Source organism: Mirounga leonina, unplaced genomic scaffold (genome assembly GCF_011800145.1).
Source record: "Mirounga leonina isolate KUSES-001 unplaced genomic scaffold, KU_Mleo_1.0 Mir_114, whole genome shotgun sequence".
Taxonomy (NCBI): domain Eukaryota; kingdom Metazoa; phylum Chordata; class Mammalia; order Carnivora; family Phocidae; genus Mirounga; species Mirounga leonina.
In genome coordinates, this window is record NW_023270265.1 from 820,478 (window position 1) to 846,295 (window position 25,818).

At 44.0% G+C, this 25,818-nt stretch overlaps 2 protein-coding genes and 1 long non-coding RNA gene across 7 annotated transcripts in view; 1 reads left to right on the plus strand and 2 right to left on the minus strand.

Moving 5' to 3' along the window:
* Positions 1-376, minus strand: part of ASCC1 (activating signal cointegrator 1 complex subunit 1) — a 108,939-nt gene extending 108,563 nt beyond the window's left edge. For all 4 annotated transcript variants that reach the window (XM_035021262.1, XM_035021256.1, XM_035021234.1 and 1 more), the window contains exon 1: positions 289-376. The gene's annotated coding sequence lies outside the window, so the exon portion shown is untranslated. The remainder of the gene's footprint in view (positions 1-288) is intronic.
* On the plus strand, positions 128-13,188 carry ANAPC16 (anaphase promoting complex subunit 16). Its single transcript, XM_035021283.1, has 4 exons — positions 128-221; positions 4,531-4,699; positions 11,334-11,408; positions 12,357-13,188. The coding sequence occupies exons 2-4, from the start codon at positions 4,558-4,560 to the stop codon at positions 12,470-12,472; spliced, it is 333 nt and encodes a 110-aa protein (XP_034877174.1). The 5' UTR covers positions 128-221; positions 4,531-4,557; the 3' UTR covers positions 12,473-13,188.
* Positions 13,189-13,237: 49 nt separating this feature from the next.
* LOC118021191 lies at positions 13,238-21,412 on the minus strand. Of its 2 annotated transcripts, none has more exons than XR_004682132.1 (3): positions 21,047-21,412; positions 19,853-19,945; positions 13,238-14,138 (listed from the first exon to the last, which is right to left on the minus strand). It is a non-coding gene; the product is annotated as an uncharacterized LOC118021191 (long non-coding RNA). The 2 variants fall into 2 exon arrangements; XR_004682133.1 differs by lacking the exon at positions 13,238-14,138 and adding an exon at positions 16,672-17,449.
* Between the last annotated feature and the right edge of the window lie 4,406 nt (positions 21,413-25,818).

Genomic DNA, 25,818 nt, shown 5'->3' on the forward strand with positions numbered 1-25,818 from the left:
GCCCAGGTGAGCGCAGGACCCGGAAGTCCTCTCTCCGAGCGCGTCTTCCGCCCCTCTCCGCCCTGGCCACGCCCACCAGCGCACGGGCGCCCGCACGCCGCCACCGCCGCAAGTTCCCTCCGCGCGGGCATGCGCACGCCGCCGTCCTCGTCGTTGTAAACGCGGCCGTTCTGGCTGGCCCTGGGGGCGGGGCCGTGGGGGAACGTGCCAAATCCGCTGAGGTAAGTGGCCGAGGGCTCAGGGACCCCCGGGAGCTTAGTGGAAGGGAGTTGATCCCTGGAAACCTACCTGCAGGGACTAGTAAAATGGAGAAGATAGGAGGAGAAACTGGAGCCTGCTGCGGAGGGAGTCTAAGAGGAAATTTGCTCAGGCCACGCAGAACTGGGTGCGCATGCGGGCCGAGGGCTGGCGCCTGCGCAGTACGGTGGCGCCAAGCGTCGCCCCCTTGGGTCCAAGCGGGGAAAGGCGCGGAAGCGGGCCTTGGAGTTAGTTTGGAAACCTCTGGCGTTCTGCCCCTTCCCTTTCCAGCCCCTTTCTAGCCACCCCACCAGGTTTTAGGTGCCGCTGCCGTTTGGGTAGTAGTCCACCTGTTTAACTGCAACGATTTGTTGATGATGGAATTAAATGATTGCTTGTAATTGCCATTACACCAGGGTACTTCCTTCAGCGTCTTTTTCATAAGGAGACTTCTAAAGGAAGGATTCTTTTCAAGAAAATAGGAATATATCCGATAAGAAGTAGTGTTTTTGAATACAAGGTCATCCCTGTCGTACATGAAGGAAATGTTTATTCATCCTGTCACTGTGGAGAGAGCCATGCTGTGTCCCCCAAAGTAGCATTGCTTTCCTATGGGGATCTCAACTGCCAATAGACTCGGCTTCCCTTAGAGGCCCAAACCCCAGACTACTTCACCATGAATATGTATTCATTAAGCAGAATTTAACCGAGCCCGGCAGCCTAGTGTGTGAGAGAGTTGTGTTAATACTGTAAATCTGCAGAATGAGGAAGGAAAAAAAAACCAATAATGGACCAATCCTCATGACACCCCGCTTCTCTGTCCCACGCATATAACCTTTGCTGACCCACTAGCCCTGTGTTCGATCATTTGTTCTGCATTCATTCAGAAAACGTTCTAATCCAGGTTCTGTGCTAGGCCTCAAGGGTAGAAAGACAACTTGTTCCCCCTTTCCTAGATCAAAGAATTCTCCCTAAACTCGTGAACCTGAAAATGAAAGTGACAAGTGCATTAATGGAGGGCATCTTCTCTCTTCCTGAGCAGATCCTTTTCCCTTTAGGAGCTTGCTGGTTCTGTCAAATGGAGAGAATTAAAACTTTTCCCCTGAGTGTGTTGGGACATACTATGGATGAAAAACTGGGATCTGCGTAGGGGAAAGAAAGATTGAGGAGTAAATATCCATTACTAATTTTGGATAGCTGATATTATTGTTTACTATGCCTGTAACTATTCTAAATGCTTTAGTTATATTAACCTTTGTGATACCTTTATGAGGGAGATACTGTTATTATCCCCATTTTAGAGATGAGGCAACAGAGGAACAGAGAGGTTAAGTGATTTGTCCAGAGTCATACAGCAAGCTAAATAGCAAGACTAGGACATGAACCCAGACCAAGAAACTTCAGAATCTGAACTCTAACCACTATGCTGTTTTACCTCTCACATGGCACATGATATGCCCACAAAACCATTGCTTGAAGAATGTGACAGCATGTATGCTAACGTTTCTATAGCTCAGTTTTGTTTGGTCATCTATAACATGAGGGATTGGATTAGATGTCCTTTAAGGAATTTTGTGGTTCCTGTGAAATGTTTAATTCATTTAGCAAACATTTATTTAAATCAACAGCTATTTAGTATAGGCCAAGCATTATGTTTGGTTCTCATGATCAGAATGCCTGCCTTCATAAAGCAGTTACAAAGCAGGGTTTATTGTTAGTTTCACTCTACCTCCTGTTACCATCTGCTGATAGCATGCAAAATTCAACCTAAATCTTTAAATCTAGAAATTACGGAAGTGTATTATTCTACCTCAGCAGTAAACTGCTTATTTATGTAAAAGTAGCTTTGTGCTAATTATGCACTCCAGTTTCCAACCCTGGCTGTTTTGTGTATTGAATGATAGTAGTTCTGAGTTTGAAAGAAAATGGGATGAAAGGGAATTCCTTTGATTATACCCAGTTGAGAAGTCACACTGTGTCTAGCCTTTGAAGCTGTCCTCACTCTGGCAGTCCCTAGGGAGCTCTGCTGAGCAACTGATTTCAAAATATAAAGTATACCTTGCATTTGCAACTGAATAGAGCATTTATCAAGGTGTAGGAAAAAGATTAGAGTTTTAAGTCTTAGGTGAGCTATATAAACAGTTCACAGTATGTTCTGCTCTGAACTGATGGGAATTAAGACTGAGTACCTGTCCAAAAGATGGCTAAATCATCTGTATACTTTGAATCCCAACAAGAATCCACTTAGAAATTTAGACCAGGTCCATTACTGCTTAAGTTCTGTTTAAAAGAGCATTTAGGAACCTGTCAAGGTATATTTTAAGCTGGTGTTGCCCAGAGGATTGGCTATAAACCTGCCTTGAAAAGTTGTTTCTATGAATATGAATACAATTTGGAAGTTATAGAGCTCAGAGAAAAAAGAAGAGGTGATCTAATAGCAAGATTGACAGTGTCCTTAATCAATTTCTATTTTTAAATAGACTGAAATTCTAATTATAGCGGTTGCCTTATTGTTCCCATATCCCACTTCAGTTTTAATCATATTACTTATGGACATATAATGAAATCGGAAACTAAACTCTGCTTCCCCAACAGGCTTAAATCATCATCACAAAATTAAGGAAACGGAACAGCCGGCATTTCAGAAATGCACAGTATATCATTTTTCTTGCTAGGAAACTGGATTATGTATATATAGGATTTGTATCTGCATAGCATTCCCTCATTTTTTCTATTTTTTCAAAAATAAGTTCCAACTTTTGTAACATGTCTTTATTTTGCAACTAGCAAAAGAAGAAAAAAAATCAGCTAAAATTCTCGGTGGCCATTAAAGAGGGAAATTCATTTTTTAAATCCTTTTAAAGTCATTTCTTTTTTTTTTTTTTTTAAAGATTTTATTTATTTGACAGAGAGAGCACAAGCAGAGGGAGAGAGAGGGAGAAGCAGGCTCCCTGCTGAGCAAGGAGCCCGATGTGGACTCGATCCCAGGACCCTGGGATCATGACCTGGGCTGAAGGCAGCCGCTTAACCGACTGAACCACCCAGGTGTCCCTCTTTTTTTTTTTTAATTGAGCTAAAATTCACATAACATAAAATTAACTATTAGCCATCTTAAAGCATACAATTCAGTATAAAGTCATTTTTTAGTCTAAATATTAGAGTTGTACTATCCAGTACAGTAACCACTAGTCATATGTGGCTATTTCAGTTTCAGTTAATATTAAATAAAATTTAAAATACAGTTCTTCAAGGGCACCTGGCTGGTTCAGTTGGTGGAGCATGTGACTCCTGATCTCGGGGTTGTGAGTTCAAGCCCCCATAGATGTAGAGATTACTTTTAAAAAAATTCTTTTTAATTAAAACACAGTTCTTCAGTCACACTAATAGCCACATGAGGTTAACGGCTACCATATTGGACAGCACAGAAATAGAATGTTAGAACATTCCCATCATGGCAGAAAGTTCTGTTAGCACAGTGCTAGACCATTCTTTTTAGAAAACATAAACATCTTAAAATATTATGTGTGTAATATAAGCTTCAGTGGCAAAGGTAGTATTTTTGTTTTGAACTTGTAAGGAATCGTGTATTCAGTACAGATCTTCTCATTTGCATTTGGGCTTTTCGATTTTTTGATATGACATAGGGCTAAACACAGCTGCTATATTCGTAATAAACCATGAATTCGAAGATCATTTCATGAGCCATTTTCTTCTGGTTTGGAGATGCCACCAAGTGATCAATTTGGGTATTACACTTGGATGAAAAAGTTTTTAAAACATTTTTAACGAAAGGACAAACATGTATTTCCTAACCAATTCCCTTTCCTTGGGAACAGAACACAGTGTTATTCTGGAATTTTATTTGGAAAATTTTATAAGTGAATTTTTTGGTGTGGCTTTGTCAGGATATAGCCAAGACAAACTGCCCTATGAGGCATGTTGTTTTATCCTCATATAATTTATTTCCTCAGTCACATTGCTGCCTTGGCACTGCCGTATCACCCCTTCATAACCCATAAATCACCCACAGCCGATCCCAAGCAATATAAACAGTTTGCTAATGATAGGAAGTAGTGTTTTAAGTAGAAAAACAGAATAAACATATTTTCACTTAAAATCCTGAGAAACATTTTTGTCTGAGGCACCAGTAAAAGATTGTGGGAACAGAGAGGGTAGAAAAAGGGGGAGCTGATTCTTTACTAAACTGTGTGCTGGCTTTTATGGCAGCTAGAATGAAATGTTGTCAATCTCACTTCCATAAACTTGCCAATTGCTGTTTTTTTTTCTCTATAGTGAAGTGAGAATTCTGCTAGAGAGGAAATGGCTGCCTCTTCATCATCCTCCTCAGCTGGTGGGGTCAGTGGAAGTTCTGTCACTGGATCTGGTTTCAGTGTCTCAGACCTTGCCCCACCACGGAAAGCCCTTTTCACCTACCCCAAAGGAGCTGGAGAGATGTTAGAAGGTGATCTCATGCTGCTTTTTGCTGAATAATTAGATTCTGACCTGCAATGAATATTAATTGTAAAGAAGCTATTAAGTGGATTAGAGATGAGTTTGCCCTGATTTCAGCTCCACATTTCATCTCTTGTCCCCATTTCAAAATATTATGTTCAAAACACAAATCTTTCTCCAGAATCAAAATTTTGGAGCTGAAAAAGGCTCTGGAAATCAAGGAAGTCATCTAGACTTACTTAGACCCAGAAAAGTTAAAGTGATTTGACCACGTTAAAGACAAAGTCAGCACTAGAACCAGGAATTCTCTTGACCTCCTGCTCCAGTTTGCTTTATCCTGGCACCAGTCTGCCTCCCTATGATGAGTAGGTTTGATGTATTTTTTCTAATGTAATTAATCTACTGATAGATTAACCTCATCAAATAGGTTCTAAGAGGAAATAAAAACTATTATACCACTCTTGTATGTGAAGATGGCTCCCCTGGCCCACTGCAGGACAGTGCTATGTGGTTTTTCTAGCACTGGAGCTGGATTTCCATCAGATCATCCACCATCTTACTCAGCACACATTTGCAAACTGGCTGGCCAAGATCAGAGCACAGGCTGTAAGCATGACACTACATTGATACCCAAAATTCATTGGATACATGTCGCTTTAGGAGCTAGACCAGTAAACTCTTAATAGGGAGCATAAAAGTCAGCCGAAGAGCTTATTTAAAATGCACATTTCTGGCCCATCTTAGAGATGCTGAATTGGTCTAGGGTGCAGCACAGAATGTTTTGACTAACATTCAGGGGATGCTCGTGAAAGATTGGTCCATAATTATTAAACTGTCATGCTTTGAAAAAAGTCAGCAAAGGGGAGGGGGGTGGGAGGATGGGTTAGCCTGGTGATGAGTATTAAAGAGGGCACATTCTGCATGGAGCACTGAGTGTTGTGCACAAACAATGAATCATGGAACACTACATCTACAACGAATGATGTCACGTATGGTGATTAACATAACAATAAATTTTTTAAAAAAGAAGTAAAGACAAAAAGAGAAAGAAAAAAGTCAGCAAAGAACCTATTAAGGATTCAAAATCTACCTGATTCTAGCACTTTTGTGCTTAGTTGTATATTGATCTTTTTTGCTTTATTTTGGCAAGTATATTTAATCTAGAAATCTCTGAGAAAAGTACAAACTATAGTTAGGTGTCAGCTTTTGGGGGTGAACTTTATTCATTTATATCAGGTGAAAAGAGTTTTGGGTTAAGCCGGGACAAACAGAAGAATCGTTTGTGACAGGGAAACATGTGAACACTGGGACCACAGGCCTCTCTAGAATTGGTTCAAATCACAATTGGTGAAGTAGATAATCAGGTAGTGTAGTTGGTGATACATCTGAGATGTACATACTTCTGTCTTTGCCTCTTCATTTTCTTCAGTTGTGCTAGCTGAATACTTGAGTTAGTATCACTGACTCTGGATGTAGTGAACAGTTGGGGCCTTGTTTACCATATGTGGCACTAAAAATATGACTTCAATTATATGTAGCAGAGACCTGGTATTAAGGAAGTTGCCTGCAAAAATCAAAAGTTGGAGGTACTTAAATTGCTTAATGAGTCTTTTAGCAGCAGAAGAGGAATCAGTGTTTAACAATGGACTCTAAGATTGAAATCATTTAAATTCTAGCTACAGGAGAAATTTAATACAGGAGGTACCTCCTTAGTCTCAAACCTATAAGCATTCTGTATCAGTACACACCAGATTACTTGGAAACATTAAAGAAGAAAGGCTACTGAGATTAGTCTGAATGTTGATGTTATAACAAGTTTTACTTCTATCCATTTTTATTCCATCCCAGTGTGCTTCATGGAGGAATGTGTTGGCTTTCTGTTGTAGGATGAGTTTATATTAGGTTTAAATTCAAAATACACAGTTTTAGGTTTAAGGTTTTAGCTATATTTTAAAGCTACTTACACTTAAGGACAGACTATGAAAAATTAGAGATGGTAATCCCTGAACTATCCTAGTCAAACCAAGAATGTTAAATTGAAAAAGAGGACTTCTAAATGAAATTTAATAAGGATGTTAGATTTGGAAGCATCTTCTACCATGTTTATAGGTGACGCTATTATACAGTTAATCTAATGCACATGTACCTGACCATTTTTCTGATAGTAGTTTAATCAAATATGAAAACAGAGTAGGAAAAGTTGCCTTTTCAGAGTAAGGAAGAAAAGCAATCAGGAGCCAAGGTTGGATACTGTTTATAATCTTAACAGGTTCAACTTGATCTTGCATCCTCCTAAGTCTAAGGATAAGAAACCCAAATAATGTACTTAACGTTATGATTTAAGTTCCCCATGCATCTGGTCTCTAACAGACACCTCACATAAGCAACGTATACACAGTCCCCAGCTCTCCGGTGGTTTGACTTGGGATTTTTTTACTTTACCATGGTGCAAAAGCCATATGCATTTAGTAGAAAGCATACTTTGAGTTTTGAATTTTTATCTTTTCCTGAGCTAGCGATATTTGGTACAGTACCCTCTCGGGATGCTGGGCAGGGGCAGGGAGCCACAGTTCTCAGCCACACGAACACCAGGGTAAACAACCGATAACACTCACAACCATTCTGTACCCCTACAACCATTCCTGGTTTTCACTTTCAGTACAGTATTCAATAATTTACATAAGATATTTGACACTTTATTATAAGATAGGCTTTGTGTTAGATGATTTTTCCCAACTTTTCCCACATTTTCCCAATGTGTTCCAAGCACATTTAAGGTAGGCTGGGCTAAGCTGTGATCTTAAGTAGATTAGGTGTATTAAATGCATTTTCAACTTGGCATTTTTAGCTTAGGATGGGTTTATCAGGATATAAGCCCATCATAAACCGAAGATCTGTACAGCAGTTTTTAGCATTCTTCCTGCCCTTAGCTAAGATTGTCCTTACCCAGTTTAGTGAGCAAATTAGAGATTGCCTTCCAGCCCAGAAGTAGCTGAATTTTAGTGATATCATAGGCTACTAAAGTATAAGTTATCTGGTATTGTCTAATTTCCTGCTGTGAAGTAATATTCTTTTAAATGAATTTGATTGCATCCTATTTATTGGAGTTGGCGTGATGTTAGATTTGGGCAATTTACTGAACTTTTCACTACTTAATAACCTTTGCTTGTCCCTTAAGAGGAAAGCTGCTTGGTGTGTTACAAAGGGTTTGATTACAGTTTCTAAATAGAAGATAGATTGCCCCAGGCTGACTCCTCTCTAGAGAAATTCCAGGCTTTAGATTGGTGCAGATATCACATCTAATAGGATGTGACTAAAAAGCAATGGACTCTCTGGTTAATACAGAGCTGCAAATCAGCAAAAGTGTGTTCCATAGGCATACAGAGTGGTAAAGTGATATGCAGGTACCTTTTTGAAAGATTAGCTTACATCTCTTTGCTTTGAAGTTCATTGCCAAGGGAAATATGCAAATGTTATAACTTAAGCATTTTATCCTAATATAGCACCTGTGATTAAATGAAAATGGGAGGTAGCACTTATAGGAGCTTCCAAATACATCCTGGCCTGATCCTTATAGCCCATAATCCCCACTGCCTTGTGTGAGATCCTAAAGTTCGGGATCAAACTACCTGAGAAGTGGGCTCTAATGCTTTATGCTTTGCTCTTTCTAAAATAAAACTTTAGTTATAATTTGACTCTTTAAGCAAGGGTATGAATAGGATAATGAACACTGGCATATTTACATAATAAACTGGACAGTCTGTATAATATTGAGTTAATTGAAAATAAAAATTTTTTACTCAGTTTAGATGATCTGCTCACAAATGACTTCCATTCAAGCCAGAGGAATAAGGGAGGGAGGAGGGGATAGGATCATATACCATATAGTACAATATACAGAAAAGAGGTTGAATTTAAAAAATGTAACAACACTCTTCCTAAGGTGTATAGCACTTTGTGAAATAACATTTTGAAATAATACATAACATACTATGCATACATTAATACACAATATATATGAAAATAATTTCATTTTCATTTCTTTTTTACATCAATTTTGAATATAATATTGGACAGAAATGGGATGCCTGGGTGGCTCAGTCGGTTAAGCGTCTGCCTTTGGCTCGGGTCATGATCCCAGGGTCCTGGGATTGAGTCCCATGTTGGGCTCCTTGCTCAGCAGGGAGCCTGCTTCTCCCTCTGCCTGCCACTACCCCTGCTTGTGTTCACTCTCTCTCTCTTTTTCTCTCTCTCTCTCTCTAAAAAAATAAAATGTTTCAAAAAAAATATTGGACAGAAGCTCTCTTAGTTGTATATTCAAGCCATTTGGATACAACGTCTGTGGTTTTATTGTTCACCATGTCAGTCTTTTTTTTAAGATTTTATTTATTTATTTGTCAGAGAGTACAAGCAGGGAGAGTGGCAGGCAGAGGGAGAAGCAGACTCCCCTGCTGAGCAAGACCAATGCGGGACTCGATCCCAGGACCCTGGGATCATGACCTGAGCCAAAGGCAGATGCTTAACCCGACTGAGCCATCTAGGTACCCCTCTTTTTTTTTTTTTTTAAGATTTTTTATTTTTAAGTAATCTCTACACCCAAGGTGGAGCTTGAACTCACAACCCCAAGATCAAGAGTTGCATGCTGCATGCTCCACCAATTGAGCCAGCCATGCACACCAGTCTTTTTTGTTTTTTTCTTTTAAGTAGGCTCCGTGCCCAGCATGGAGCCCAACGCAGGGCTTGAACTCAAAACCCTGAGATCAAAACCTGAGCTGAGATCAAGAGTCAGACACTTAACCAACTAAGCTGCCCAGGCACACTGCCATTCTTTTTTTTTTTTTTTTTAAAGTAAGCTTTAGGCCCAATATCAATTTGAACTCAGGACCCCAAGATCAAGAGTCATATGCTCTGCCAACTGATCCAGCCAGGCACCCCTCACCATGTTAATCCTAAAAATAACTCACGTTATTTTATCAGCAAAAATGGGTTTATTCAGGAATAGCAAGGAATTGAAACTGGGGACAGGCAAGCAATGGCAAGACCATAGGCAAGTCTAGAGAACAAAGGAGAGGAAAGGGGGGAATTGGGAGAGACTATATATTGTAAACAAAAAGTCCACTGGCACAAACTAGGCATTTGTGAAGTGTAACGGCTTTTCATTGGCTGAGTTGTGACAGTTTCTCATTGGCTGGGCTGTTGTCTGGCAAGGAGAAAAAACTTTCTTCATCATGCTAGGGTAGCAAAATAATAGACTTCTTCCTGCTGGGAAAGCAAAATTTGCCTCTACCTGTTAGAGTCTACAATTGCCCAGAAGTGTTAGGGTGTGAGTGCTCCCCCTTCTGGCCTCCTGACTCCATTTCAAATGAGGTTTCCTTTATTTCTACAACCAGGACTTCTGAAACAAGGTCATCCTTGTGTGAAACTCAGCATGAAGCCAGAATGTGTTAGTCCTAGCTCCTTGTCACTTAATAGCTGGCTGACACGCCAACCCATGATTGATGGGTGAGTGCTTGACACCTAGTAGTGCTGGCATGAACTACCACGTAAAAAAAGACAGCTGTGTCCTCTCCCTCCATTTGTTTTAGGATTTTTGCAATCAGACACCTTCCCCAAATGGTTTCTGCTACGCTTCTAAAGGTCACATTTTCCTATATAAGCTCTGTGTCTTTTGGGGTATATTTTGCCATATCAGCCCTTGTCTGACAAGAACATGAACTGGCTTATGTTTCACAATCAACTTCCCAGTGTTGTTGTGACTGAATTAGCTATCTTCTTGTTGCCAGTTCTTGGCACCAACACAATGCTAGGTTCTGAAATTGCACCATACTCCTATTGCCATGCAAATTGCAGTGTTTTGGTTCAGTTGGAAAATCAAGGTTACAATTTGCGTTTACAGAATAAAATTTCCCAGCAGTGCTTTGCGATGGTCATAGTGATGTAATTTGATATATTAAAAATCAACAACAGCTATTTCCCCCTCAGCTTTACTTTTTTTTTTTTTAAAGATTTTTATTTATTTATTTATTTGAGAGAGAGAGAATGAGAGACAGAGAGCATGAGAGGGAGGAGGGTCAGAGGGAGAAGCAGACTCCCTGCTGAGCAGGGAGCCCGACAGACGCGGGGCTTGATCCCAGGACTCCAGGATCATGACCTGAGCTGAAAGCAGCCGCTTAACCAACTGAGCCACCCAGGTGCCCCCCTCAGCTTTACTTTTTAGAGTTTTGGTGGGCCTTTGTTTTGTGATGCCACGGGGGCCACGTGGCCAGATGTGCCTGATGTCAGTGTTCACCTGACATGCAGAATGAGAGAACATTACGAAACTGTCAGGTTAGGAGGGGAGATCAGGAGGGGAGAAATGTTGACCAGAACATCACACTGAGGTTTCTTATTTTTGTTTTCTTAAACATTATTTTTAAACTCTGAGACAAGTAGAGGGACTGTTGTAATTTTCTAGGTATAGAAGAAGTAGCTTTTATAGCAGACAGAGCACTGTTCGTTCTCAATGAAACAGAAGCTCTCTTCGTAAACACTGAAAACCGGACCCTGAGTGTGAAAGCAGGGAAAAGAATAGGCACGTTTACGTGGTTTATCAGAAGCCATAAAACCCTTAGAGCACATTAAAACTTTTCCTCTTCTGTTTATAGATGGCTCTGAGAGATTCCTCTGCGAATCTGTTTTCAGTTATCAAGTGGCATCTACACTTAAACAGGTGAAACATGGTAAGCACATGAATGTTTTGTACTAACTGTGAGAATAAGTTGGGGGGGAGGGGAGAGGAGGATTCAGAAAGATCAGTGTGCTTTGTGACAAAAACTCCTGAATCTCAACAAAGCTGTTTAAGTGAACTTTCTAGATTACCTGCAGACAAAAACATTCTACGGTCTTAAGCCAGACAAAATGTCCACATTGAGTCTCAAAGCTGAAGTCAAAAAGATTTAGTTTTCTAGAGGGGTCAATGCCCCCTACTCCTCTTGTGTTGCCTTTTCCTCCCCTTTCTGAAACCTTTTGTTGTTGTCCTCTGCTGGTTACCATCATCATCTTCATTCTTCAGGTATTTACGTAATACCTTATGGTCTGTCTGCACTCTAAGATCCTGGTAGCACCTTTTCTGTGGCCTTCATTTATGCATCAGGGCACTATGTTCCCCCACAGACCATTTCTCCATTGAAGGCGTAATGTGGGAGGAAAAGCTGCAATTACCTGGAACTCTAGGATTTTAATACACAAATCCCTATGACATGGAGGATAACATACTCCTTTTTTTTTTTTAAGATTTAATCTTCTGACTAACATAGAATAAGACCCTAACACTTGAATATTGAAGGAAAAAATCCTTCTAGAAATTTTTTTTAGATGTTTATCTTTTTTTTTTAAGGTTTTTTTATTATTTATTTATTTTAGAGAGAGCACAAGCAGGGGGACGGGCAGAGGGAGAGGGAAAGAATCTCAAGCAGACTCTGTGCTGAGCACAAAGCCCAACGTGGGACTCGATCTCATGACCTTGAGATCATGACATGAGCCAAAACCAAGAGTTGACACTCAACCCACTGAGCCAGCCAGGCACCCCCTTCTAGAAATTATTTTTAAACCAATGATCACATTGGTGGTTGGTGACTGTCTCATGGGAAATATGTTGTATTATATATTGCCTCCTTGACTCTTTACAGATCAGCAAGTTGCTCGGATGGAAAAACTAGCCGGTTTGGTAGAAGAGCTAGAGGCAGATGAGTGGCGGTTTAAACCCATTGAGCAGCTGCTGGGGTTCACACCCTCTTCGGGTTGACCTTGCCGGGATGGTCAGCTCTGGTGCACAGCAAGTGCAGGGCCAGCGAGGGACTTTTCTTCCAGCATACGCAGCCATCCAGAGATTCACAGCTCCATTGCTGAATTGTTAATTCATATCCATACTTGGTTTCTCTGTATCTATCCACAAGCAACAAATACTTAAATGTGTGATCTTGCAGGGAAAATTTTTGTTTATTTGTTTAAAAAGGCATTGAGAATCAGATTAAGACAATCGGCATCAGAGAACCAGAGGTTTGGGTTTAAGAGATATTTATAAACTTTTACAAGCCAGGTAGGACACATACCAGAATTGGCCCACTGAATGACGTCTCTCCTGTTCATTCATGCAGTGCCTGGAGTCCTCACCAGTCAAATCCAAGATCAGGATCAGGAGTTAACAAAACACAGTGTTTCTGACCTAAAACAGTTCTTCTTGCAGATGAATGTGATTTCAACTCAGGACCTGTCCAAATGAGGAATTTTAAAATGTTTGGGTTTTTTTCTATTTTTGGACATCTAATTCTATAGATTCTAACTTTTTCTAACCTCTTCTAGACATGCCAAATACTGGCAAAAAGAATTACTTTTTGAATGTTGAAGCACTTGTAAAAATAAATCGGTGAGCAAAATCCTTTTAAACACAGAAATCCTGAGTTCATCTTGTTGGTGGGCTCAAGCAATTCTGTAGCAAATAAATCCTTTGGAAGAGTTCCAGATTGGTTTTTTATCCTTTCAAAGTCTCAGGGATTTGGGATGGGGAAGAGGTCAAATTACTTTTTATAAAAAGGGAATCTAAAAACATTTCTCCTGAGCAAATGATAGATTGCCTTTATCTCAGGGATATTTGTCTTTACAGAACTCTATGAATTTAGTAGGTTTTCACACCACGATACGGAAAAACCTGGAAAGCGAAGGAATGGCCTTTGTTCTCCCTCACACGACCCCCAGGGTCCACACTGTACACTTAGGAAGATGATTTATTTTAGATTGTATGCTAATTTTGCCTTGATAACATTTGCCTTTCTCCTCCTTGATCACTTGCACCTGACCTGCTTAGAGTTGTTTAGTTATGAATAAATACAGTCCCAGTAGCAATTGGCCCTAATCTCAGTAGTTCAAAATGTTTAACACATACTACCTGATAAGGAGGTGGTGACCATTGAGTCAGTAATCTGACTCACAGAATCTGAGCACAGGGATGTTGAAGACCTACTCATGGTCACATAGCCCAGGCAGAAGGAAATCTTGGATCTTGGAGATTTCAGTTGATTGATAATTCAGCCCACTGCTCTCATCTCTAAAGCAATTCAGAGCACAAAATGACCAGCCTGCAAACTCAGCTATTTCCATAATAATACGTCTCAACCCAAGCAGGTTCCGTATTTAGAAGCCATTGAGTTTCCTAATGTACTTTTTAGCACCCACCATCTTGATAATTACCAAAGGAAAAATAAAACATACCTAGACCGCAGTAAGCCTGTAGGTGATACTTCCAGTGACAGTTGAGAAGCGATCGCTCACTTGTGCTCATTTGTTTCATTTGCATAACTCTACAGCACAGACACTTCATTACCTCATCTTAGCCTTGGGTATTGGGACTTAGAGAATTTTTTTCTCTTTCAGTTGGTCATTTCTTTTTTATGACTTTAGAAACTGAAGAGATCCTAGGGTTGAACAGAAATGCTTTCTGAAGCCCCTTTCACAGTGATCCTTCAGCGGCTGCTTGAGTGTGGCCAGAACACGACCCTCACTATCTTTTGAAGATGCCCCCCATCCCCTGCACCTTTCTGTTGGCCGTCCTGTCTCAATATCCACAATTCCTATAACCATGCTTTGAGCTTGAAGACGGTCCTTGCTGTGTATCTGTCATCTCCTCGGCACTCACTATGTGCCAGTCACTCACAGGCATTCATTATAATCTTTTCAGTATCACTGCAAGATATGTAAGGCCCCCAATACAGAAGAGGAACTTAAAGCTCAGAGTGAGCGTTAACTTGCCAAGTCTGCATAGCTAAGTAAATGGCCAAGCCTGGCTTTGAATTCAAAGTCTGTCAGCTTCCAAAGCTGAGATTATTTTAGATGCACCGTGCTGCATCCCACTGAGCCTGACCTGGTGCCTTGAACAAAGAAAAATTCTAAGACCTTTTTTTTAATGATAAAATGAATTAACTACCAGGAGGAAATAAGCTTTGTCACTACTGTCCCTTCTTCCTCCCAGTGCTTGGTGATAAGGGGTCTCAAGCAAAATAAAGAAACAGCCTCTTCCTTTAGGAGCTGAGAGAATTAGCTATATGTTCATGTCTATATAACTTTTTAAGCTTCAGTATGGTGCAAAGGTAGTTAGATGCTTGAGAGACACCCCCATGAGCAAGGAGGAAGGCCAAGGGCAGATGGCAGCTAATGACCAGGACGACACACAGCCATCCTAAGAAAGCTGACGGTAAGGGTGTCTCCTCAATAAAACGTTTTGCTGTTCCCAAAGCATTTTCACATGTTGTGTGTTGATTCTCACATCAACCCTGTGAGATAAATGAGGCGAGTATTATTTTACAGTTGAGGAAAGAGGCACCGAGAAGGTGAGGTACCGTGATTATTAACTGAGATTATAGTTAATAAGCAAGGGAGCTAGCCTTTTAAATCTTTGTCTCTGTGGCTTCTAGTTCATCGGATACTAGCAAATCTGAAGACAGAATTGCTGTTAATAAAGTGATTCAAGTCAGTCTGATAACATAATTCCATATAAGTGTCTTATCTCATGATTATGAGCTATAAATCGTAAAACAAACTTAACTTTTTTTTTTAAAGATTTTATTTATTTATTTATTTATTTGAGAGAGAGAGAGAGAAACAGCATGAGAGGGGATAGGGTCAGAGGGAGAAGCAGACTCCCTGCTGAGCAGGGAGCCTGATGCGGGACTCGATCCCGGGACTCCAGGATCATGACCTGAGCCGAAGGCAGTCGCTTAACCAACTGAGCCACCCAGGCGCCCAACAAACTTAACTCTTAACGTCGTTGAACAAAAATTTTACTTTTTAACTTCACATTACCCAGGATCAGCATGAAAGTCCTGACTTTTCACTGATCTGCTTAAATGTGTTATTAGTGCCATCCCATACCTAATACTAACAACCGTGGTGTGGAACTCGATTAATCAAGTTCCTCACCGAAGGACTTCTCTTTGCTCTGTCCATTTGTTTGCAGGCTATGGCTTCCTTTTCCCCGCATGGTTGGGAGTCCTTCAATCCCTTGCTTCCAGTCACAACACCAGGTACTAAGGGGTTAGAAACTTTGGACCTTAAGGCCAAGTCAGAACTAGAAGAAAAGAGATAGGAGCAGGAGAGGCCTATCATCCAGAAGAAAGAGGAGGAACCCGCCACGGATGTGGCACCCTTTCAGGCAAACCCAAGAGATACCACACTTGAAGGAGGAGCCCATCCTGCCTCTCCCTGTCCTTTTGCCAAAGCACCTAATTCTGCCTAAAATATCTTGCCAGGTCTCCTTGTAATTGCCAGAAGTTCCAACCATGACAATCCTTTCCATAAAAGAGAGAAAAGGCTTAAATAACATACTTGGGAAAGTCAAATCTTGGGTTGCGGGCAGAGTGCAAACGATACCAGATCTTTTCCTGTTTCCCACAGCTGACTTTGGGATGGGGATGGCACCATGGGGGAAGCATGGGGGAAGGAAGGCTGGAGCATGATACTTTGCCATCAGCCTGCCTTGTTTGTTTGCATCTGGTCAGAGAGGGAGTCTCGGAATTTTAGGAGCTGAAAGAGACTTTGAAGACCATCTAGTTCATCCCCCTGGTTTACAGCTAGGATGTTGAGATCCTGTCTGGCTCATTCACTGCTATACTCAGTACCTAGAATACTACCTGGCACGTAGTAGCTGCATTATAGGTATTGAATGAATGAATGAATGCATGAATATGCTGTATGTTTGCCCTGATGTAGAAGCTACAGTGGCTTTTGGCAATAGCCATAGTGGAGTAACGCCTAAGGTTATTGAGATAAAGTAGTGGGCAGAGCCCAGATCTCAGCCCACAGCTCTCTATAATGCTACACTGACAGGTGGAAGCTGTGGGAAATGGAAACTATGCCAAAGCAGCCGTGTCTCACATGATCCCATCCCTGTGAGGAGCCAAGGTAAAGGAGGCTGGTGCCTCCCTGTCCTCCTCATGGGCTCCTGTCCTGCACATGGGCCCGGTAGTAGTGCCACCATGAGCTGGCCTCCATGTCTCCAGATACTTTAATTTCTCCAGTCTGTCAAGTTCCCAAAAAGGACTTATTTTCCAGAATCAGCTTATTTCATTTTTATAATACAAGCTCTTCAAGACAATGAAACAACATACAATTTATTACCAGCAGTAGCAGAAGGGATGTTCCTTTCCAAATGTCTTTTATTATTCAACACACATTTATTGAGCACTTACTATAGGTCTAGCGTCTGCTACTTGTTAAGGATGTCAAACAAGACACGATTACCAACCTTGAGGTTATAAATACATTAAGAGAGACAAAAGACTGATTTTAAGTGTAAAACTTGCCTGATAGGGGAAAGCACGAGACGTTGTAAAATCAGAGAGGGCTAATCCAGCTGAGCAAGGGGTCAGAGATTTCCCAGGATGATGTTTTTAGACTGAGACCTGAAGAACAAGTCAGTGGGATGGGAAGGAAGGATGTTCTGGGTGGAGGGAATAAAATACGCAAAGGCCCAAGGAGCAGAAAAGGCATCATGCTGTTAAGGGGCTGCAGGTGTCTGTTACGGTTGGTTCATAGTGTATCGGACCAGATGGATTTTGCTAAGGAATTTGAACTTCAAGCAGAGGACACTGGGGAATCCTTACAGGGTTTGAATGACAAGATCTAGTTTCACTTCAGAAGTTTAGTTGGAGGGAATGGTGGCACATCATTAGAGGTAAGATCCAGATCCTTTAGGAAGCTGTTGTGGAGATCCAGATGAGATGACCGCAACCTGTTGAAGATGGGAGATGGAAGGGTCGATATGGTTTGAGAGTTACTCAAGAAGTATCCTATATAGGACTTGGTGACTGGTCAAACCTGGAGAACTCCAGGAGGACACACAGGTTTCTTGTGTGGGTGGCTGGGGGATCAGGGGTTACTATTTACTGAGATAAGGGTATGGAAAGAAGAGCAGATTCAAGATGTCCAATAGGCAGTCGACTATGGGTGGACAGCGTGGGAGAGTGAGCTGGGCTGGAGTTAGATTTGAGACTGACCAGCCTAGAGGTATTTATGAAACCAAAGGTGGGGATGGTGGATGGAATCACCCAGGGAGAGAGCCCATGGAGCAAGAAGAGAATCGGACCAAGGAGAGATCCCTGAGGAACGCTTACACATAAGGGACAGACAGCAGAACAGAAACCCAGGAAAGCACCTGGCAGGAAGTCACCAGAGAGAGACAGAAAGCCAAGAGTGTGGCATCATGGAAACTGAGGGGAGGGGACATTCTGAGGAGACTGCAAATAGCAAAATTGGTGTAGCCAAGCAATTAAGTGATAGAAGGAATGGATTTTACCAAGAAGAAGATCATTGGTGACTTTGTCTCAAGAGCAGTGTGGTACAGTGGAGGCCAAGCCAGACAGCTGAGGGTGGGAGAGTGAGCAGAAGGGGAAAACATAGGGCCACATCTAGGCAACACTTTTAAGAAGTTCAACAGGGGGTGCCTGGGTGGCTCAGTTGGTTAAGCCTTCGACTCTTGATTTCGGCTCAGGTAGTGATCTCAGGGTCATGAAACTGAGCTTCATGTCAAGCCCCATGTTGAGCCCCGTGTGGGGCTCCGTGCTCGGCGGGGAGTCTGCTGGAGTTTCTCTCCCTCTTTCCTTCCCCCCTTCAAATAAATAAATAAACACTAAAAAAGGGGAAGAAGAAGAAGAAGTTCAAGGGGAAAGGGAGACAAAATGAAGGACAGAGAGGGTGACAGTTAAAGGAAGACACACAGGCAAGACATTTGTTTTTTCTTTTCCAATGGGAGAGGTCAAAGAGAAAGAGGGGGTAATTGAAGGTATAAGGTCCCTGGGGAAGTGGGAGGGGATGGGATCCAGAGCCCAGTTGGAGTGATTACTCTTGGAGGGAGGGCAGGCGAAAAGGATAGTGCTGATGTGGGTAAATGTGTAGGTGAGGTGGCAGGAAGCTGAGGGAGTTGCCATCAGATGGCTTCTATTTTCTCTGTGGAGGAGGAGGTGAGTTGGTTTACTGCCTGTGCTAAGGGGCAGGAAGAAGCGGGAACAGTGGGGTTGGGAATAGTCCCTGTAAAGAACGGGAGAGAGCCGACCAGGGCCAGCGGCAGTTAGAGTCTCTGAATTTGCAATGGCACCAATCTTTGGGGAAGCCCTGTAGCAGCCCGGCAGTATAAATGGAAAAAATGAAGAATTAGTGGTTATTGTTTTGTATGGTAAGGGCAAGAGGATAAGCAAATTGTCAGTCTAGGGCTAGCAAGGAAAGGAAGTAAAAACGAAAAGAGGTTACCAGAGAGAAGCTAGAAGAGTCAAACATTTACTGAGGGCCTACTTTGTCCTTGGTAATATATATAGGAAAAAAGAAATACAAAGATAGGGCAATAGTCCCCAAACTTGGTGGTGCCCCAGAATCAAGCATAATAAAAATGCAGGCTCCCTGGCCTCATTCCTGGGGTCTGAAAGGTCTAAGGTTGGGGGTTCCATGTGACTCTTCTGCATTCGGGTTTGGGAACCACTTGGACCAATGGGAAAAACTGACAAGCGAACAGATATATGGGATACGTACAGTGCCATAACCCCGTGACTCCAGTCCCTTTGGGGTACTGTGGAAGCCAAGAGGGCTTGGAGAGGGAATGACAAGGAGATTTTCCTAGAGAAGGTAAGCCTGTGCCTGAGCATGACTGATGAGCTGGAGTTAGCTGAGCAAAGTGGGGAAGACGCCAAATAAAAGCATTCCAAGTACAGGGAACAGCGTGTGCAAAGGCAGGGCAGCGTGAAATCACCCACCGCACTGGTGGAGCTCCCAGTCATTTGGTGTGGCTGGAGGAAAGGTTGTAAACAGGGGAGTGGTGAGATCTCTCAGGAGAAGGAAGCAAGGGCCAGATTGTTTGGAGGCTCGTTTGCCGTGCTCCATTGTCCATCAAAAGAGCGTTTCTCTAACACAGCAAGGGTGCACTTAAGAAAGAGGCCAAGGGGCGCCTGGGTGGCTCAGTCGTTAAGAAAGAGGCCAAGAATCCTGGCTTTCAGAATAAATAACTTAGAAAGCAGGCTCCTCGGGCCTGGAAGGGTTAGATGAGCTGGTATAATGCATCAGATGGGACCTCTGCAGGCCACTAGGTGGGGAACGGTATTTTTGCTCTGACTAGAAACTAAGCATTTTCAGATTTGTATTTACTTACTTGTCGGGAAAAGCAGATGTCCTAAGCTCAGTGAGAATTATTCAAGGAGCCTCCCTTCTGGGCTCTGAGCCAAAAGCCAGAATAAGCAGCAGCCTGAAATGATCAAATTTAAAGTATATGGACATTGTGGAGAGATGTTTTCCCCCCAGATGGTTTCTCCTCCTTCTTTCCTTGACCCTGAAAGCCTGAAGTAAGCTCGCACGCCCTCTTCCCATCGCCCCCCTCCCTGCCCCATCCTTATTCTCAGAAACCTCCAGGCATATATTTGAAGATAAACCACAGAAGCACAGGCATTTCATTTGTGTAGCAAACCCAAAGGTTATGTCTGGGGGCTGTTGAAGTCAGATTCTACCCACTTAACTTTCTGCAGAGTCTCCAAAATATAGTGAATCTGGAATATTCTGTGGAGTCGGGGCAATGTGACTCTCAACACATACTCCCTGAAAGACAACCTAAGACTTTGCTATCCTGGACCAGTGTCTGCCCACAGAAGACTCAAGGATCGTTCTGTGATCCCATTTCAACGGTCAAGCTTACAGTGTTTTTTGAAAGCACTCCTGATAATGAAAAGGAAAATCAGACTCTCCCAGCCAGCCTGCGTTTGCAGCTGGAGTACCAGGAGCTGAGGCCTCCAGAGACCTATGGACTCAGGAGCCAGGAAGAAAGCAGGACATCATCCCCTTGCCATCTCTCAGTACAGACAGTATTCATTCTGAGAGCTAGAAAAGAAGCAAGAGGGGCGCCTGGGTGGCTCAGTCTGTTAAGCGTCTGCCTTCAGCTCTGGTCATGATCCCAGGGTCCTGGGATGGAGCCCTGCATCGGGCTCCCTGCTCTGCAGGGAACCTGCTTCTCCCTCTCTCCCTCCTGCTTGTGCTCTCTCTTGCTGTCTCTCTCTCTCTCTCTCAAATAAATAAATAAAACCTTAAAAAAAAAAAAAAAAAAGAGGGTCTGGAAGTTACCAGTTTAATACTCTTAGATTTAAAAGCTGCTGAGGGGGATGGGAAAGGTTTCCATACTGAAAGTGCCAGTGACCATGAGGCCCCGAGCTTAGAAGGAGGAGGACCTCAGGGTAGGTACAAGTAGTGTGCGGGCACTGGGACCCCTGAGAGTAGTCATCATGGTTAATATGTAGTGAGCATTCCTGGATGTGGGGCACTGGGCTAAGCACTCTCACACATGACATCTTTTACTCACCGGGAGAGGGTAAGAGAAAGGCCATGTGGGGCCAAGGAATCCACCAGGGGTGGCAGGAAAGAATACCGTAGCCCAAGAGCCGTCGGATGGGCCTTAGCTACTGTATTCATTCAGGCTACAGCTCCCGCAACAGCCTACTGGATCTGCGGGAACAGAGTACCATAAACTGAAAGGTTTAAACAACAGAAACTTAATCGTATCCAGTTCTGGAAGCTAGAAGTCCAAGATCGAGATGTCAGCATGGTTTGTTCCTTCTGGAGGCCGTGAGGGAAGAGATCTGTTCCAGGCCTCTCTCCTTGGCTTGCAGATGACGGTCGTCTCCCCGTGCCTTTACTCAACTTCCCTCTATGCGTGTCTGTGTCCAAATTTCCCCTTTCTATAAGAACACCAGTCGTTTTGGTTTAGGGCCCACCCTACTGACCTCATTTTAACTCGATGACCCGTGTCAAGATCTCCTCCAAATAAGATCACATTCTAAGGTACTGGGGTTAGAACTTCAACATATGAATTTGGGGGAGGGACATAATTCTACCTGTAACAGTGACATCTAACCAGACCATCTCCTTTTGTAAATAAGGCTAATGAAGGCTCGAGTGGGAAAGCAACTTGCACAGGGTCACACCACAAATTGAAAAAGCTAAGACTAGGGGCGCCTAGCTGGTTCCGTAGGTGGAGCATGCAACTCCTGATCTTGGGTTTGTGAGTGTGAGCCCCACATCGGGTGCTGAGATCACTTAAAAACTTTAAAAATCTTAAAGACAAAACAAAACAAAAAAAAACAGAAAAGAAAAAGAACAAACTAAGACTGGAACCCAGGTGTTTTGGGGCTCTGAGCCTTGAGCAGCCTTCCCCCGGAGGAGCAGGATTACCTGCTTTTGGAAGCCCCTTCTCCAAGAAGACAATCCCTGAGCCTGGACAAGTCTGGGAGGCACCCAGTGGAATCTCTTTACAGGCCTGGGGTGAGGACTCCCTAAAACCCCGTTATGAACCAATACGTGGAAAAAAACTGAAATGCCAGAGTGGAAGAAGTCCTATGACCGGAGCTTAGTATAAGCACTGGGGGTTATTTTTAATGGCCAGGACCCTTGTTAAGGAGGCAGAGGCGTAGCGTGTCACCCAGAACTTTGCTCCCTATCTGCAGCCCCCACAGCCTCATTAGCCAGAATATGCTGGGTGGTACTGGCTTCTCCCACGCTCGCTCGCTGGGCCCGCCTCCGTCTAGAGGCTGGCATCTGGCCCCCATACCTGCCAGGAGGCTGGAAGGCTTCCGTTTTGCAATCTGTTGTGGGAACTCACCACGACATTTTGAAAGTCTCATGCAACCTGCAGGAGGTGCATGGGTTTAGGAGGCTTGCTCTTGTGGCTTCCAAAACAAGGAGGCAAAAATTGAGATTGAATATAGCCCAGCAGTGTGGGTGACACCAAACCACAGATGAACCGATAGGCTGCAGGGAAGGAAGTGAAAAGTTCACCTTGTCCTTCCATGTAACAGAGGGCTGTTGGTTTTGCAGAGGTTTGCTTTTTTAAACAATTTTCATTCAATAGAAGTAGCCCGGCAGGACAGCATATTCTAGCATTCGTGGAAATAAAAACGAGGAACCACATCACAGACTGTTCTGCTCCGAACTTGGCCCTGCTTCCCTGGGCAGCTCCCAGTTCCTCCTGATGTAGGCAGCAGCCCCGGTGGCCCTCGCCCCGTCCCAGGTGGGGTCTGGCCTTCGGGGAGGAAGGGAGGAGGTAGCTCAGAAGCATCAGCTGTTTCCCTGCATCAGAGCCAAGACCCTGGCCTCAGCTAGAAACTCAGCTTTGTCCCCGGCTTCTGTCTTCCGCACTGTGAAAAGTTTCCATCACAAAGGGTCGATTCAGGAAACCAAGGTTAGAGGCAAACGGTCTTATTTGAAAATGGTGAAGGCCAGCAAGGCCCTGGGCTTCCTGCATTGATTGCTCTCCTGGGGCCTGGGACCAGCCCAGCAGGGTGGGGCGGGCAGCTCAGCAGGTTGCAGGATGTGAAAGTGGGGGCTGAGGTTAGGAAAAAGAATCAAAGGCTGGGACCAGAACACACCCAGCAGAGGGCCATGTGCAGCTCTCCTCTTCAGGGTTTCCTGCGGGTACACTGAGAACATTGTGTTCTGGCTGTGAATTCACCCGGCTGAGCCGGCTCCACACTCAGCCCCTGGGTCCTAGTGCTGCCCCGTGGCCGTGCTCAGCGTTAGCTACCAGTACCTGCAGGGGGGCCCCGTAGGGCCCCTGGGAGGGCATTTCCACTGTGTCCTCCACTGGGAGCACTTAATTTCCCATTCAGCCTGCATTTCCAAAGCATCCCCAATTAGCCTCTCCTGTCCCCCAGGACAAAAACGTGAGGGACATTCAGATGACAAACCTGAGGCTCCAGGAAACTGGGAGGAACAACCGTGGTCCGTGTTCAAGGTTTTTGGATCCAGGCATTTGGAGACATCACTTCAAACCCTTGAACTGAATGTGAGCCTTTGCCTTCAACGTTTCTGTCCAGATGAATTTAGGAATAAGGTGCTTCCTTGATCAATTCTCCCAAACAGCTAAAAGCTCATGCATGAGGTGCAAAGCTATCCAGAGAAGCCATGGCCTGACCTCTGCTCTGCCCAGAGCCCGTGCGTGAGCTGCGTTGGGCATGAGCTCCCTGGACCTGTGGCCGTGAGCCTCTGGGCAGCACCCCACAAGGCCCCAGACCCCCGATCAGTCTGTGTCTGTGTGTCTCTTGCGACCCAGAGGCACAGGCTGGGCCCCAGGCCAAGTAGCCAAGTACCAACAGGCCAGCAGAGAGGGAGAGGGAACTTAGGAGGGGTTGGGGGGCTTTCTGGCAGTTTTTAAAAGGGGTTTTGGATTATAAATTCTTCTACAAGATTTTAAGTCTCTTTTTCCAAGTCATCTTTATATCCTGTGTGTGTGCTGGTCCTAGCCACACAGTTGTTGAATGATCTGAATGAAAGTCCACTCGCTAGAAAGCCTTGCCTTTAGCTGCGGGTCACAGTCATTCAACTGCACATTGAGCACTTACTGTGTACCAAGCATGGACTGAGACAATCGGCATACAATTGCTAAAAACAAATATACAAACAAAGGAAAGGCAGTGGTGGTGTCTGCCCCCCCCTAGAGACCATGGTCCAGTGGAAAGAAAAGCGTTCAGTTAGGAAGAATGATCCCAAGGGTCCCTGGTTATCCTGGGGCAAGTCCAGCCTCCTGTAGGTGAGCACAGAGCAGGGAGACCTACCTTGGCTGGGGGCCCAGCAAAATCCTCGAGGAAGGGATCTTTCAGCTGAAACCCAGAGGGAAGTAGGAGTTAGTCAGACGAAGGAGGTTGGGAAAGAGGAGTTCGCACAGAGGTAATAGTGCTTGCGAAGACCTGGAATTTCAAGAGCAGGTGGTTCAGGAAAGAACTGAGGAAAGTCTTCCAAGACTTCTGAACTCCCCCCAACAGGCAAGCTAGCCCCTCAGGAGAGAGCCCAGGCATTGTTCTTGTCCATGAGGAAGGAATCCTACCACTTCTCCGTGGCCTTCCCCCAGCCCCCAGACTCCACTCCTGGGGAAACCAGAGGAATCCTACAAGATGGCTGGGACCATCTTGAGGCGGGAAGGCCTCGGGTGGGGCCGGAAGGGGCAGGTCCTGGTCCAGGCACAGGGGCCCTGGATGGAGATACTGGGCAAATCACTTCCCACCTCTCTCCCTGGACTTCCATTTTCAGGCTTTGAGTCTTCTCAATATTTAGCCTGACACTCAGACGTTCCTGAATCAAGGAAGGACGGCAGTCTCCGTCTATAAAAACGAATTCCTTCGAATGCTAAGATTCTGGGTCTGAGACCCACAGGCAGTCCCGCCCGGGATCCTTTGGGCCACAGAAGTACCGTGAAAGGAAGGGGCACAGTACCCAGCACACCCACAGCAAATGTCTGTCAAATGAATGAGCGAACAAGCGAATGAATGAATGAGCGGATGATCTCCCTGAAGTCACTCTCAGAGCTCTGGTGGGGTCTCACTTCTCTCAGCAGCAGCTGTTTTGATCTCCATCACTCCTGATCCTGTGCACGCATCTGCCCACTTCACAGACAGGCACCAGACCGAATGGGGAAAATGAGCCCTAGATCTTGCTTCTAAAGCCCCATCATCCTAGAGGAACGTGTAAGATGACCCCACGAAGTGGAGAGGCAGTGTGAGGAAGAAAGAGAAAGGACTCAGATGTGCAGAGACTGAAGATAGAATGCACATCCTTCCGTAGCGCTCCCTGTCTTATAAACCCCAAACCTGACAAAGGCTCTGTGAGCTAGAACTCACCAGGGATTGCTGGCAGAGTTCTGGAAAGGGACAAGTGCTCTCTGAGCCACCATATTCCCTGCCTGCCCTGAATCAAGCACTATCGTAAGGGCAAGAGTTCCCAGCTGGGCACACCCTCAGAGGCATTTTCCCTCTCCAGTGGGTTTCCAGGCTAGCCCGCAGAAGCCTGATTCATCCACAACCACACTGAAACATAGAATTAATTCCGGCTATACCTTGGGTGAGCTAGGCCATTATGGCAACTAAACCACCACTTACAGCATTATTTTGATGGGAAAATGTGTTCTAAGCTCCAAGCAACCAAATTATAAGTGGGACACAGACACACCCAGGTTCAAATCCCAGTTTTAACACTTCCTAACCGCGTGGTCGGGGACATGGCACCATCCTCCCAGCCCGTTTTCTGGCTTGTCGAAGAATACCTCCTTCAGAAGGTTGTCAGGCAGAGTAAATAGACACCTGTGAC

What these genes read in the sequence shown, in the direction of transcription:
- ANAPC16 (XM_035021283.1), top strand. Translation starts at nt 4,558, where the DNA reads ATGGCTGCCTCTTCATCATCCTCCTCAGCTGGTGGGGTCAGTGGAAGT. An exon ending in AGCTGGAGAGATGTTAGAAG is followed by an intron (nt 4,700 to 11,333) that starts GTGATCTCATGC and finishes TTCTGTTTATAG; the next exon opens with ATGGCTCTGAGAGATTCCTC. An exon ending in ACTTAAACAGGTGAAACATG is followed by an intron (nt 11,409 to 12,356) that starts GTAAGCACATGA and finishes GACTCTTTACAG; the next exon opens with ATCAGCAAGTTGCTCGGATG.